This window comes from Oenanthe melanoleuca, chromosome 7 (genome assembly GCF_029582105.1).
Source record: "Oenanthe melanoleuca isolate GR-GAL-2019-014 chromosome 7, OMel1.0, whole genome shotgun sequence".
Taxonomy (NCBI): domain Eukaryota; kingdom Metazoa; phylum Chordata; class Aves; order Passeriformes; family Muscicapidae; genus Oenanthe; species Oenanthe melanoleuca.
This window is the reverse complement of record NC_079341.1, coordinates 18,178,389-18,194,604: the sequence shown is the minus strand read 5'-3', so window position 1 is coordinate 18,194,604 and position 16,216 is coordinate 18,178,389. Positions and strand designations below refer to the sequence as shown.

The following is a 16,216-nucleotide window of genomic DNA, read 5'->3' as shown; positions in this document are numbered from 1 at the left end:
AGAAAGAAGACTGCTGCAGATAAAACTTTGTGGTGGAGGTCAGAGCATTTACAAGCATTAACCAATTTGCAGAGAAAGGATGAGTGATACTTGTACCTCTGTATAGTGTAGCAAGCAAAATAAACATGTTTAAGATACTAAAACCATTTGTGAAACCTTTTTTCTTCTGAGTTTCACACTAGAACATGGGCAGAACTTTTATTGGCTTCAAATGTTTAGCATTTTGCTTGAATATTTTTAAATTGTACAGGGCTAAATGCGTAATAATTGACATAGGAATTTCTGTTTCAATTCTGTGGCAGTTCTTGTGCAGAGAATGGAGTGTTCATGGTGTTGTGAATTGGCACTCCATACAAAACAACGATTTTGCTTCCAGCTCCTTTCTTACAAAAATAGCAAATCATAGGGTAGAGAAACGGAGAGAGTGGCTTGATGGTTATCAAAACCTAGATCTGTCTTTGTAAATTGAATTCAGTTTACTCTCCCACACCTGTCCTTTCTGCAACACAGTTTTTGCATATTGGAGTCATTCAATTGAAATTGGACATTCTTTCTTCTTACCAAGTTAAGAAGTTTTATTTTCCCACCACCTGACTTTGGACCCTATGTACAAATTTCTAGAACTACAATGTAGCTTCTAGTGATTTCCATTTCTGCATTACATTGAATGTAAAAAGTAGTATACTGATACAGAGTGTTTAAAAACCAAGGTCTGTGTGAACAGAAGTGAGCCTGAGGCTGGTGGGTGCAGAGCAGTGGTGGTCAGTGGGCCAGCAGTGGCCCAGATGCTGGCAGGGCCAAGCAGCGCTTGCCAGCAGCTCTCATTCCCCAGCCTGGCACTGCTGTGACTGGTCTGCAGGGCTGCTGTGAGACAGCTGTGATTTAGGAATGCTGGATGTGTTCCAGCTTGAAAGCTCCTTTTGGGAGTTGAACCAGCCTCTATGGACTCTGGGAAAGGTTTTCGTCTCTGGTGTAAAACCTAAATTCAACGCCTTTTCCTTTTTTGCTGGTTAGGCTCAGCTGCTGAAGAGGCTGATCTGCATGTTGTGACAGATTCTTTTTTTATAAAGTTTGATTGATATGCAACAAAAGTGCAGCAAGCAGCTCTCAGATGAACACTAACACTTTTTTTCCAATGATTGGATAAGGATCTTGACTAAATATAGTATGGATGTAATCAGCTTGAATAGTATCCTGTTTCAAAGTGGAAGCTCAAATATTTATCTGTATCTTGGAACTTTAATATACCCGTCATGAATTATCTGAAGTTCAGTGCTGTCTCCGTTTGTTCTGAAGTTGTGTTTTAGATCAAGAAGAATATTTTTCAAAGGTTATTTATACAAAGATCTCCTTCTAAATTTAGTAAAAAAGTCCCTATGTCCTTAATTTTGCATCTTGTTCTCTTGGTGGATTCCTTCTGTCATCACAGAACTTTGCTCCGTGGTTTACTTCACATACTTGCAAACTTTAGAATTATTAAATTGAGAAGATGATGTAGCAAAAGCACAGCCTGCCCCAGGGGACAGCAGGAGAACAGCACACAGCCCCTACAAGCACACTGCAGGAAGTCAAATTAAGTTGCTCTTTGCAGTAGACAAGAATGTAACAGCTCTAGCATTGCAGGTACCTACAGCTGTCAAATATATGGCATTTTAAAAGATAATGTAGTAATGAAGTGATAATTGATGCAGTGACTGATGTTTTAGTATATTTCCCCTGGGATATTTCTATGGCTATGGAAAAGCCTTGGTGTTCATTACACATGTGGCCTCTGAGAGATCTTCCTAAGGGAAAAAAAACAACAAACAAATAAACAAACAAAACAAAAAACAAACCAAAAACTTTGTGCAAAATTCAAGACCCAGATGTGGGAGTGTGCAGTTTTTTCCAATTCTGGATTCTCCAAAAATGTAATTCATAGTAATTTATGAGTCACATACATGTAAGTAAATACAAAAGCATTCATTTAATTGAAACATAATATGGGCTAGACGTATTTCAGGTGAATTGAATAATTAGTATTAAAGGGGGGAATGGGGACAAAGAGTAATTCTATTTAGGAAAAATCAGATTTTTTAAATGTGCAAAGACACCCAGTGTTGAGCACTGCAATCTCCTGAGCAGAGCTACAAGATGGAGCAGGCAGTGGCAGGCTGGTGCCTTTGCTGTTGTACATGCAGTGGATTTGTTTGTCTCAGGATGAAATTGATTTGTATTGTTGGTATCTGCCATTGAGGGGTTAGAGCTCAGTACCTGGGTTCGATTCTAGCTGTGATTACAAACTCTCAACTCGGGCCAAAGAGGCAATTTTTACAGTTCTCTAAATGTGTGTGGTTTCATCTTGTAGATTTCAGTCCCAGGAAATTTCCCGAAAGCTTCCCTGCTGTTATTCCTCAGGGGTAGGATTACTAAGAAAATTGAGATTTCAGCAGAGATAAAAAATATGGCCTCAAGATCTAGTGGGATCTGGTGAACCCTCCTCTTGGGAAAATGTGAGGAGGAAGTATCATTATATTGCTGCCTGCTCTAGAATGGGGGGCTGAAGTACAGGACCATTCGTTTTCATGTTTAACACAAGCTCCATAGGAAGATAATACAGAAAAGTAAATTTTTAATTGTGTAATAGCAAATTATCTTTTAGATGCTTAAATTGTGCTTATAATTTATATTCACATAAGCTTATACTCAGTTGAATTAAAAATGTTCAAAATTCATGTCTGCATTGATTTGTAAACACTTGTTACATAGATTAACATACAATTGTTAATTCACAAATTTAATTATGTACTTAAGTCTTAGCTGTGTATATTTTAAAATCTAGTAGTGGGTTTTGATGTTAGATGCAGGAAAGGAGAAGCAAGGTGTTTAATTTTCCTGGCTTCCTCATTTTCGCATATGAAGCTCATTTAAATCCTTTGGGAAGAATGAATGGATTTAACCCAGTTTTTGTGAGGTGCTTATGTAAATAAAATTGTTTTCTTGACTTCAAAGCCTGACAGGACTTCTTAAACCCCTAATTCTTTTCTACATTTTTTAGATATATATTAGTTACATTTATGCTTAAGGAGTTGTGTAAGTGATGATAGAAACTTCTTTGATCTGCCTTGATTTAAAAACAAACTAGATAATTTGGGACTAGAAATAGAACCTAAAGTAAAAAGATAAAAAATAACTGCTTCAGTATCTTTATTTCAGTGAATGATCTTTATTTTTTTTCTGTTTCCATTTTAGAAAGTCTTATTTTGCTTCTGTTTCTAGCTTCCCCAAAAAAAATTCAAAACCTTTCTCTTGCAGCCCAGCTGTAGGAAATAGTTCTTTAAATATATAAAAAAAAATCATTAAGATCTTTGAAAATACAGTAAATGCCAGTCTGCCTTTTGTCTTTTTTCTGAATTCGTGTGAGGTCCAGGAAATAGGTACTCCCTCAAGAGTGTTTTGCAGCAAATCTTCTATGGCTGGATCCATATCTGGGAGTGAAGGGTTAGAAACTGATATGCTAGGTGTTCTTGTGGTGATTTAAAAAAAAATTAATTCTTCCAATATTTGTATGAGTGTCACCCCTGATGGGAGCCATAAGAGATGGTAGGATATGCATTTGCTTACATCTACAGTAACCAGTAGCTTAACTTGATGTAACCTTTGGACAAAATATAGTTCTGTAGTATCACCAGGCCACTAGGATGAAGTCACTGCTAGTCAGGATTAAGATGAACATAAGAAACAGTGGAAAATTACTTGCCTGGCACTTGTTCTGTTCGCTATGGCTGTCAAGTCATTTCTGAAAGCCAGTAAATATAGTTATATTGTGTTTACAGTTGTTTTGTATGTTTTGAGGGGCTGTTCTTTTTGTATAGCACTTGCTTTTCATTTCAGAATTATCATTTCCATAACTCGAGACTCTGTAATTATTATATTTGCTAAAAATACCAAGTGTTTAAAAATTACTTTCTTTGTTTTACAGAGCATTTCACCTGCATTATAAAAGTGCTGTTCACTTTATTGTATACTCAAGCCTTGGCAGCACTTTCTGTTAAATGCAGTGCTGAAGATCGGATGGCATGGAAAGAATCAGGAGCTCTCAAAAAGGTTGGTTAGTTTATTAAAACATTTATAAAATTTTACTTAAGTATTTCTGGTGTGAATGTAACAGATACTTCTGCTTTTCATGTGATAATTTGCTTCTGCTTCTAAATCCAGTATTTTGTTTCTGTGTGTGCAATTTCTGCAGGTTTTTGTACATGATGAGGCTTAAAATTAATACCTAATACACAATTAATACCTAGTTCCAAAACTGAGTTTCAGATTTGAGTCTGTAGTTTCAGTCTCTTCTTTGTTGCAGTGATTGTAATTAGTAAATGCAGCTTTCCTTTCTGTGAAATTGGAGCCTTCCTGTATAAAGCATGGACATTGATCTGATGCATTTCTCTACAGGAAAAGCAGGCAGCCTTGTTGGAGAAAAAGCCCTCTTGACTTTTCCAACTTGCTTGTGCTATTTGTGGCTAGCTATATAAATTTCTCTCACTATGTGGTTGAGAGTGCTCATGTGATGAAGAGACAGAGAAGGAAATTTGTCACTATTGTTTCCTTGACTTTTGGTAGCCTTTACAAGTAAAGTGACAACACATCTTTCCATTTCAGTTCAGCTGATTGAATGCCAGTTGCCACCAAAGATAAAGTTCTCTGCACTAGCACCAGCATTCATTTAATCCTTCAGTTAACTTTCTACTCCACAGATTGGTTTTCCCAGAAGGTCAGGAGAATGCCAGTGTCAGACCAAAGGAAAGGATAGAAGTGTTGGGACCAGGAGAAGAAATGGGTATTACCCCTTTATACAACAGCTGGGCCTTAGATGTAAAATGAAATGAAGACTGAGAAGCATGACCTGCCTTTTCACATGTAACTTAAATTTGTCATACTGGTCAGTCAGAATTCCAGATCTTAAGGGCAAATTATCTGCTGGCCTGCTACTATGACAATTTTTTTTTTACATGGGGACCACTGGACAGTACTTCAGTCCCCATCCACCACTTCTTTCAATATAATGTCATTTTCTTAGAAATACAAAGACATTTGCTTGAGATTGTTGCTAGTGATTGGGTTTTTTCATTGTTTACTTAAGTGATTCTCAGGCGATACATAATTTTAAGTTTGCAGTTTAAAGCACTCAGGCCAGTGGTAATCACACAGCTCCCTGTTCCTCTCTCCCAGCCCTTTGGCTGCTCTTCTCTTCTTGAGCCTATCCCTCATCCTCACGCATGTCACGAGGGAAGCTAATTTTTAATTTAGAAATCCAAGTTCTTTCTTTAAAGTTTCTTTAAGCCCCAGTGGTTAAAAACATATGGATCAGGTTGGCTTTTTCTTCCCTGCTGGTAAGATTGACATTTTAATCTTGGGATGACTACACAGATCACACCTCACTTAACTTTTGTCTGTGGATAGTGCCAAGTAAATCTATTACAGCTTAGTATTCCAGACATTAAACATGGTCTTTGCTCTATATTTATGTCAAATGATAAACAACATGAAGAGTTTAATTTCTCAGCGGGACTGAAAGGTGGATATTGTACTTTTGAAACTCAAATTCACCCTCATTATCTTTCCAAGGTGAGTTATGGTGTCATAGGAATCACACTGTAAGTTCCTGTGGAGTAAACTTCCAGGAATAGCATAGAAAGAAGGTTTGTCTTAGCTGCTGAATTAAGTGTGTTGCCCTCTGGTTCGTTGATTGTAAGCATAAACAGTAAGTGTGTGGTCCCAGTGTGAAAGGTGAAGACCCCATCTAAAATGGAGAGTGAAAGTTGATGTCAAAATGCACTAAAGAAACCAACTGATTAATTATATATGTCACTATGTGGTGAAGTACTTGGTTTCTTTAAGGAATCACAGTAATGTCTCACTCCCTTGTTTGTTGTGTTGATAATATACTAACAGAAATCAAAATTCCTATCCAGTCATCAGGGCAGAATTTATTCTGACTTGAAAAAAAATATTTATGAGAATACTGTCTTCTATTTCTTAAGGCTTTCTGTGTTGCCTTTAAATGTAATTGCTATGGCACAAAGCTATGTGGCTGTTTATTCTTTACACTAAATCTGTAGTAGACATTGTTCATTCCACATGCAATTTTGTACTTTCTGATAGGTTCATTTTAACTTAAAATATATAGCAAGTGTTTTGTTATTCATTCTGGTTGCTATGTTTTAAAAAATTGGTTTTTTAGAAAAATTCTTGTATTAGAATTCAAATTTTGTCAAAACAAGATGTATCCATGAAGTGACTCTTTCTAGTTTTAAAGTAAGTGTTTATATACTCACAGAAAAAATGTGAAATGCAAACATTATACAAGTGCTTTCATAAAGCAAGCAGTGTAGAGCATATGTAATTCAAGTAGCAATTCACATTTCACTCTTGAGCTAAATGCAGTCCCTTTCTGTAAAATTATATATTTGTTTTTAATTTTTTCTAAGCATTATGTATTCTTGTAGGTCAAAATTCATGTGTTGATAAAAAGGAAATATTCTTCATTGCTGTTGCTGTTACAAAAATATTTTCTCCTTTTTATAACCAGTGCCTTTTGGATTTCTTTTCTTCTCATTTGCAGAATACATCCAGTGGAGAAAAATCTTGGGAAGTATTGCTGGGTCATGTGATTAATGAACTTTCTAAGGGGAAAATATATGAAGAAGGAGAGACTGAAGAATTAGCAGTGGTATTGGCAAATTTCTGGAAAATTTACCGAGCATGTCCCCTTGAAGTTTTTTTGCCTTGTTATAATGATTTTTCTCTGATCTTGCTAAACACTTGCAGTACAACTCTTTTTATTTTCTAGATCAAAGCATATCTCTTTGGGACAGTTTGCCTGTGCACATCTTTCTTTTAATAATATCAGATGTGGTCAGTGCCACATTGAGAAAGTTATTGACACATACTTCTTATAATTAACAGGTTTTAATCATATCTATGGGTTTTAATCATAAGTACGAAAGACCTTTCAGAAACTTGGAAAAGTAAATATTTAAGTAGAAAACCCATTTGTTGAGGGGGAGGGAAACCTACAGAGATATTTCAGATTATTAGTGAAATGCTGGCCTTTGGATTTTATGTTTGATGTTGTTTATATAATATGCTTTAAAAAACTACTTGGTTCATATTGGAGTTTCCATACTTAGGGGATAATTGGGTAATTTACCTGGGACAGCATTTAGTAATTACTCCTTTTGCCTAGGTAAATCCGGATTCTGTAGAGCGCTATCTGCAGCAGTTCTGCCTGCCTTTCCTCAGGATCACAAGCCTTCTTCAGCACCATCTCTTTGGAGGGGATTTGCCTAGTTGTCAGGTACAGAATGAGAGGGGCACACTCAAACGTTTCCATATAAAAGCTAGAGATCAAAAATTAGAACTTTAAGGTGTCTTTTTCATCATATACATTTTCTATCCTAAGATTTGTTTTTAATATCATATATTATAGCGCTGCAGTTTTAAAAAATATGGTATTATGTTGTTAAGCTTCAGCAAAGTCATGCTTATTTAATTAGGTCATAGGTGCTTGCCTCGTAAAATACCAACATATATTTAAAACTTGGGCAGTATTTGCAGAGATGGTGTAATTCCACTCAGGATGGAATTCAGTACTGATTTTCTTAATGCCTCTTAATACTTCATTCTCAAAGACATTGCATCAGCAGACAATTATGTTTAAGTTCCATGACTAATTCAAATAGAGTTTACTGTAGGTCAGCTCCTTCTTTTCCTTGCCTCATCATGTCCTTTGTAAAACAGCTGTTAGCTTGTTTGGGGAGCTAAACAGAAAAAGAATTACTGTGGAGTTCAGGGCTTTCTTGTTTTGTTTCTGTTTTTTGCATTTGTGGTTTTTGTGGGGTGGTTCTGTTTTGTTTGTGGGATTTCATTTGGGTTGAGGTTTTAAATTTGGTTGGTTGGTTGGTTGGTTGGTTTTGGGGTTTTTATCTGACAATTTTTTTGTTTCAAGAGTCCAATTTGAAGTTATCTGGTAAAATTGAACCTTCCTGTGTCACTAAGCATGACTATTTGCATCTTATACTAGAATACTCTTTTATTGAACTAGATATATATTTTAATAAACTATTTAAAAATTGAGAGTCTAGGTATTAATCTGAACTTCTCTAATTTAATCCCTAAAAAGGAAGATGAAGAATTCACTGTTCTTGCAAGCTGCCTGGGTCTATTACCATCTTTTCAGTCAGCTCATCAGTTCACCAGTGCCTCTTGTCTTGATTGGCCAGTGCCAGCATTTGACATGATATCACAGTGGTGCTCAGAACTGGCTTCATTTGCGGATAGACATCCAGATCAAGTGAAGGTATGTAGCAAAATTATATTTTCCAAAATAGTCATGATATGGAAGCAGCTATTTATTGCTTGATTCATTATGCACATATACTGTTGCTTTGTATAGGGATCTGAGACTATAACTTGTAAGTGAGAGTGAAATTGTAATGGGAAATACTAGTAAGTGGGTGTGGGTTGAATTGGCTAAAAGCAGGAATAAGAAGACTTGTGTGGTTTTTATGACTGCTGGAGACAGAATATAGAAACACTATCCTTACATGGTACTAAGTGTGTGTTGATCTTCTGCACCTGTAGCTATTAAAGGGCAGGTAATAGAAACTTTAAGAAAATACATATCAGAACTTTTCCTTGCCTGTTTTAAATTACTGTAAAACATTGCATCTTCAGTTGCAATTCTGAAAAAGATGAAAAGGTTAAAAATCTATTTCAGAGTTACTGATGAAAGATGGTACATTTTCTCTGAAGGTTAAAGAAATGATACCAAGACTTGAGTTAGTGCAACTGAAATAATCAGTTGTGAAGTGGAAATGTTTCAACATGACTGCTTTGTTTTGATGACAAAGCTGCATCTCAACAATTCAAGTTCCCCTCTCCTAAATCTGTGGTGTCAGGGAAAAGCCACTCACTGCAACTCAATTGCTCCTGTGAAAATTTGAATACCCAGATTAATCTCCAAATACAGTTGCTGCTAATCTGTTAGATATTATAGATTGCAGTGAAATTGATAACATTCTTCCCATGATTGGAAAGTAACCAGGTACAAATGCAGGGTTTTTTGTTTTTTTGTTTTGTTTTGTTTTGTTTTGTTTGTTTGGTTTTTTTTTTGTTTTTTTTTTGTTTTTTTGTTTTTTTGTGTTTTTTTTTTTTTTTGTGGTTTTTTTGTTTTTTTGTTTTTTTTTTTTGTTTTGTTTTGTTTTGTTTTGTTTTGTTTTGTTTTGTTTTGTTTTGTTTTGTTTTGTTCTTTTTTTTTCTTTTTTGCAATTTAGGTTTCAAGATCATACACTCTTAAAAAAAAATTTGGACCTGGCAAGAAAAATCCCATCTGACCACTATGCCCATCAATTATAGACACAGAAAAAAATTACTACATTGAAGGAAAACATATTGCTGTTTAAACCCACTCCCCCTCCCGCCCCCCCCCAGCAGGCAACCAAGCAGAAAAACCCCAACATAAAATTATACAGTATTTTTAAGAGAAATTGAGAAGAGTTAGGCTTTTCAAAGCAGTATTTGAGGCAGGTAGTGCCTGTCTTATCAAGAATTGTGAGTTCTGGTAACTTCTTAAAGGCTTGTGTCCAATACAGTTTTGATGTCTTCAAATATAATTTACAGAGCCTAACTTTAGTTCTGTTTTTGAAAGTGTGAGTCTAAATTTTAGCTGGGAGACAGCTTTCATAATCAGTGCCAGGGTTTGGGAGTAACACATTGATATTGCCAAACAAACTTAGTGCAGGGAGTGAGAGTCTTTCCTGTAGATCACTCTTAATCCTCTTTTTTTAGCTGTGAGGGTTTTTGCACTTAAAATAAGTCACATTTAGAAAACATCCTTGGGAAGAGGCTAGTGTCCATTTTGTGCCTGTTACAAAGGATGAAATGGGAATGCAGTTGGGGAGGGTGATCAGCCAGGAGCAGATGATTATTACAGGGTGACATTTGACTTCTTAATTTGTGAAATGCAAAAGAAATTATATATTTAAACTGCATATTTCTTTTATTTGGTATTTTATTTTTTAGACAATACAAATTCTTTAAAAAGTACACAGAACTGATATCTATTCTTACTTTATTTGTAGGCTTTGCTTATCCAGGAACCTAAGTGGGACTTGCCACGCCTCCTTCAGTTGCCTGAGAATTACAATACCATTTTTCAGTATTATCACAGAAAAACTTGTTCTGTTTGCACCAAGGTTCCTAAAGATCCTGCTGTTTGCTTAGTTTGTGGTACTTTTGTGTGCCTGAAAGGACTATGCTGTAAACAACAGAGCTACTGTGAATGTGTACTGGTAAGAGAGAGAGTTAATTCAAATTCTGTAATTGATTCTCACACTCATTGATAGTTAACTCAATTGCTCAGTTTTGATGGATTTCTTTTCAAAATGGGTTTATATAATCATGTTTATATAATCACAGAATAGTTTGGCTTGGATGACCTTTGAAGGGTCATCTAGTCTAACTCCCAGTGATAGAGTTTAGTGATTATTTCTGAGGGATAGACCTAGACTGGATTCTGGAGGGCAATTTACTTGCACAGCAACCTATTTCTCCTTTTTGTAAAAGTCTTACAAAGCCACTGTGTTGACACATAGTTTTGATTCACAGCCTGTTGAAATTTATTTACATCCATGTTCGTATATTATTTTAATTTTCCTCTGTTTTGTTTCCTTGCTTTCCAAGTACATAGAAAATCAGTGTGTGGTTGATTTGAGTATTTTCTGATACCCAACTGCCTACTTGAGATCTACAGACTGTAACTACATAGCTGCTGATTGAAAGTCTTTGACTTTTTCAGTAGCAAAGTTTCTTAGTCAGCATATATATAAGTTCTTGCAGGAGCCTGAGTCGGATGACATCTGTTATTGATTTTCAGACTATGATAAAGGCTTGCTTTCATAGGTTTTCTCTTTACTTCCATTGAGCAGTTAGGGGAAGACTTGAACTATATGGACTTCACAAAACTGTGAGAGGAATTTGTTAGAGAGATATTTATAAATGGGGCAAAAAATATCAGAGAGATTTTGGACTGTCTTGAAATTGTTTGAACTCACCTTTCTCTCTCATAATGCTTATACGGTGAAAGAAAAAGGGCTGGGCAAAATTTACAGTAGAATTTATTTAAGGTGTCAAGCTTCATGAAAACAGAATGTTATAAAAAAAGGAATTAACAATCCATAAAATTAATTAATTTTTGTTGTAGATGATGATATTATAGCTTCTAATTGTAATCAAACCATATAGGAATGGTGCATTTTTTTAATTGCTAAAATGAATTTACGAATATAGATTTGCTAGTCATACAGATGAATGACATATTGAACAAAGCAAGAATCCCTAAAAAAAAATTTACTATATTTTTAGAGCCATAGACTAGATCTTTGAGTATGGATAAAGAAAGCAAATGTTTAACAATACAGACTATTGTAAAAGACTTAATACTAAGTTTTTCTAAATACTTTCTCCTGTTTTTGCCATCTGTGGAAAATATTTGGTAATCCTATACAGTTTGCTATACAACAACAAATTCAAAGTATTTACAGAATATTTTTGCTTATTTTTTGTAATTCAGTTTTTACATGATAACAAATATGTTCCCTTTTTGAGTAGGGAAACGTTTTTATATGCAGGTGTTATGGCAGCATAAGACACTGAATTCTAGTTTGCATGGAGAATTTTGGGGCAGGCTATCCTTTGGCAAACTATCTCTCAGTAAATAATGTCTGCATGTTATTTGAAGCAAAACAAAGTATTATTTTTAAAATTTCTTCTGTTACAAAGTTGACAGATATTAACAGAGTCTTTGTGCTCTTGCCTTTCTACACCCGTAACATTACAGCATTCTCAAAACTGTGGAGCTGGGACAGGAATATTCCTTTTGATTAATGCATCTGTAATCATCATCATACGAGGCCATCGTTTCTGCCTTTGGGGCTCTGTTTATCTTGATGCACATGGTGAAGAAGACAGAGATCTTAGGTAATGTTTTCATTACAACTGTGTTTCATTTTTGGTGCCTCTGTGTAGATCAACTTTGTCTTGTAACATGCAATAACAGATAATAATAGATCTCTACCTTCCTTGTCTGGAAAAATGGAAAATCCCCATTTATTGCAACTTGGATTGACTTTTATTGTCTTGGGTTTTTGAGGATTTTTTGACCCAGAGGTGGTGTAATCATGATCATTGAGTTACACCAGGAACCCAGCAGACAGATTACTATGTTGCCATTCCCAGATACGGTTAATTCTGAGTGTTGTGTTGGAAAGCACTTATCTCTCAGTTTTGTTGTTTGGCTATTAATCAAACAATGCAGTTGGATTCCAGTGTAGGGGATGAGCATAACTTACAAGCTACATGACTGAGAAAACAGGTGATGGTTTCTGGATTCTGCTAGACAGTGTGAGGAAGAGAAGTCCCAGCAGTTACCCTACCAGAAGTAAAAATGAAAACCCCTCACCAATAAAAATGAATGTTTACCCTGCAAAAAGAGTTGTATAAGTATTGTGTTGATTGTATAATGAAGCATCTTTCCATTTACTTGACGTATTAACCATTTATTTTCTTCTTCCCTTTTTTTCCCCTTCACAGGCGTGGTAAACCCCTATACATATGCAAGGAAAGATACAAAGTGCTTGAACAGCAGTGGGTGTCTCATACTTTTGATCATATCAATAAAAGATGGGGGCCACATTATAATGGCTTGTAAATCATCGTCATCATCATCATCTACACACCATGCTGTTACCATGAACGAATGCATCTTGACTGACAATAGCTTTAACTGAATGGGAGTTCATCTCCTTGGCTGGGGGGGGGAATCGGGTGTGGGCATAAAAGGGAAATGGAACTTTGTCAACATGTGAAATCTGTGCAAAATGAGCTGTTGTTGCTACTAAAGAATGATACAATAATTGAAATTAAATCCTCAAAATGGTGTGAGCAATCTTATTGCACTCAGTAGTCTATTTTTCTTGTGTTTTTTAAAGCCCATTATTGTTAAGAAGCACAAATTTGACTTGGAGTTGTTTAGAGGCTCCAGGGGTAGCTGTCTGAGTTTTATTTTCCTGTGCATGGAGTTGAGTTTTTAGCAATTTTTGCTGAAATGGTGTATATGTCTGTTACATCTACTAAGTATGTTGGATAAAATTTCTTTGCCTTTTTTGTGCTGGCTTGAGGTTTTTACTTCATAGGCATTCGTAATTAGATCTGTAAAATGACTGTGAGACTGCATGGTAATAATTGGTCTGAAAGTTGAATTTTAAAGAGTATTTCACTCATAGAGGTCTATTGAAATAGACCTCTTGAAATTTCAGGCATTACTGAAAACTTACGCATTCTCAGGAACTTCATTTTTTTTTTCTCCATAAGTGAGCGAAATAGCTATAAAATAGGTATCTTACTGCTCTTCATGTAATCCAGAACACACATTCTGTCTTCATGTTTTTTTCCAGGAAGGACTTTTACTTTTTTTCATATCAGTTGAATAAATAGTTAATGATAACGTACATAAATTGCTGTATATAGGGAATGTGTATGGTACCAAATATAGCAGATCCCAGTTACAAGCATAACAACCATAAGCCTGTGTATCATTCCAAACCTAGATGTATGTTTCAGAATGATTGGATTGGGAATGTGCAGGCTATTCTAAAAATGAAACATTACTTTGTATCTTTACTGTCATTTCAGGAAGTTCCACAATATTCTATTTGTTTAAAGTGATCACTGTTCTTTCTGCTTGGTTTCCTAAAAAGGAAAAATAAAAAAAAAAAAAAGAAAATTCAACAGAAGTAGCCAAGATGAGCTACCAGTGCATGTGCAGCCTCACTGGATGAATGCCAAAACAGTTTATGCTTAGAGGACTAAAAAATTCATGAGAAGAGGCATGACTGGGCTATAACCCACTGTGTGAGTAGGTAGGAAAGATTATAGTCAAATACTGATATGTAATATATTGCTACTATTGTTTTTCACAAGTCTTGGACATTTGTTGGCTATTTCATACAGTACTACCAAGCAGTTCCTGGTAGTTTTTACTTCCACAGCTTGCTTGTAAAATAAAATTTATGTGTGTAAAATAAAAACATCTTATAGTAAAGCCACATATACAAAGAAAACAATTCCCCAGAGAAAATCATTATTTAGTAAGAAGTGTATAGGGGAAATAAAATGACTGTGTAGCAATCAAGAACAGACCGAAGGAAAAGTAAGTAAATACAATGAATTTTTCTGGATACCTACAATTTGAAAAACCCTACAATAAAGGATACTGTTTTTTATACATACATATAATTATATATATATTTCAAAAGTATTACAGTACTTCCTGTAAGATTAGAATTACTCAACTAAATGGCTGTGTCTTTTCCAAAATATTACTTTTTTGATACTGTATTATAAGTTCTGCCTGTGATATTTTTGCATTGCTCATTAAGAATATCAGGCCATTTTGTAAGTGTGGTTACAGAGCAAAAAGATTCTTTACATTGCCAGCATAACAATATTACAGGGCTCATGAACTTGAGTGATCTGTAGTTTGAAGCTCCAATGCTATATTTACAAGAGATAATGTGTTCAGAATTTGATTACTGTGTTTTATTTAAAACAGAATGTTCTCTGATTGTGCATATGGATGTGAAGAAGAACTATTAGCCTTAACTTTAACATTTGGATATTTCATAGTGGTTATTATAGTACTGGTGAATTAGTCACCAGTTGATTTAAAAACAACAAAAAATTACTTGGTTGAAAAATTGTACTTGAATATCCTTGCATGCTGCTAAACAAGAATTTTTATTTCCCCCATAACTTTTTAAATCCTACTTTATTAAGCTAACCTTGAAAAATAACAGGTCCAAACTAGAGTGGTGTGTGCGTGTATTACTCAAATGTTCTGGTGTGATTTCCTGTATGAATGATCATTTAAGTACAGTACATTACTGTAGATTCTAAATCAATCTTTATAACACATCAGAAGAGTACAAAACTAGGAATACAATAATTGGCATTGTAAGATATGTTAATAAAAGTCTACTGTCAATCTATGTGTTCATGAAATTTTTTCTTTCTACCCCAGTAATCCAAAATGACACTGAATTCTACACAATAGGCCAGCAGTTATTTAAATGTTAAAATCTTACACATGCAAAGTACTTTGCAATGAGAGTGAACCTGGTATGTATTTTATTTTGTTACTTACAGTCATGTATTTTGCAATAGTAATTTGGATTATTTTACTCATAACTACAGCACTTAAAGTAGTGCTTAAGTGTATTCCAGCTATTCCAACATTGCTGCTGCAAACTGCTAAAGTTAAATTGCTGAGTTGAGAAACTGCTTCTGGGAAAACTGCTTGATCTTTTCTGTCAAGTCTGTTTTTGGAATAACTATTACTTCAATTTGATGAATGTAATATTTTTGTATTAAGTTTTTTCTTTTCTTTTGACCTTTGAGAGATTTGGTGGAACAGTCAGTCTTCTTTTGGCCTTGACCTTTGGATAACAGCATCTTTCCTTTTTCAGTGGTGTCCTGAAATTTTTAATGAATATTTTTATCACCTCTGCAATAGGAATCTTATATAACTCACAGTATTTCACAAGGGAATTACATTTTTCTTTTAAAGAAAATATATTTTCCTCCAGTATCCAACAATTATTATTCTTTACTTAGAATCCCATGAGATCAGTTCACATTGCGTGCATAGCTGCCAGAGGAGACTTGAGTTTTGTGGTGATCTTGATATGATTTCTAGCTAATTTTCATCCAACCCAGATTCTGCAGTCCTGTTTTTCAATTTCTTTTCTTAGAGGTGGGGGCAGTGATGAATGGAGCCTGTCTGTTAACATAGATGAGAATGGAATTAGCTGTTTGCAAAGAAACCCACAGGAATTACCTGAGCCAATGCTGGAAGTTCACAGCTCAAAAGAACCAACCACAGCATATAAGGAAGTGCATGCAATCAGACAAGGCTGGCTCTGTGTGACAATTTGTGTTGAGTTTGTTTTTTTTTTTTTTGTTTGAGATTGCTCACTGCAGTGAGATCTGTACTGATGGGCTGATCAATGTCTCCTTTTGGTGGGACACAGTGCCCAAAGCCCTACTTGTTTTCTCAAATGGGCATGTAGTTTCCCTGCACATTCTCTTACACTGAGTCCCAGCTTCTTTGAGTTCAGCC

At 35.2% G+C, this 16,216-nt stretch overlaps 1 protein-coding gene across 1 annotated transcript in view; it reads left to right on the top strand.

The window, feature by feature from the left end:
• Positions 1-13,822, top strand: part of UBR3 (ubiquitin protein ligase E3 component n-recognin 3) — a 79,705-nt gene extending 65,883 nt beyond the window's left edge. Inside the window, exons 28-34 of the mRNA XM_056496449.1 lie at positions 3,962-4,086; positions 6,602-6,709; positions 7,226-7,336; positions 8,162-8,338; positions 10,122-10,331; positions 11,879-12,018; positions 12,631-13,822. Coding sequence (XP_056352424.1) covers positions 3,962-4,086; positions 6,602-6,709; positions 7,226-7,336; positions 8,162-8,338; positions 10,122-10,331; positions 11,879-12,018; positions 12,631-12,748 — 989 coding nt within the window. The 3' untranslated portion in view covers positions 12,749-13,822. The remainder of the gene's footprint in view (positions 1-3,961; positions 4,087-6,601; positions 6,710-7,225; positions 7,337-8,161; positions 8,339-10,121; positions 10,332-11,878; positions 12,019-12,630) is intronic.
• Positions 13,823-16,216: the final 2,394 nt, after the last annotated feature.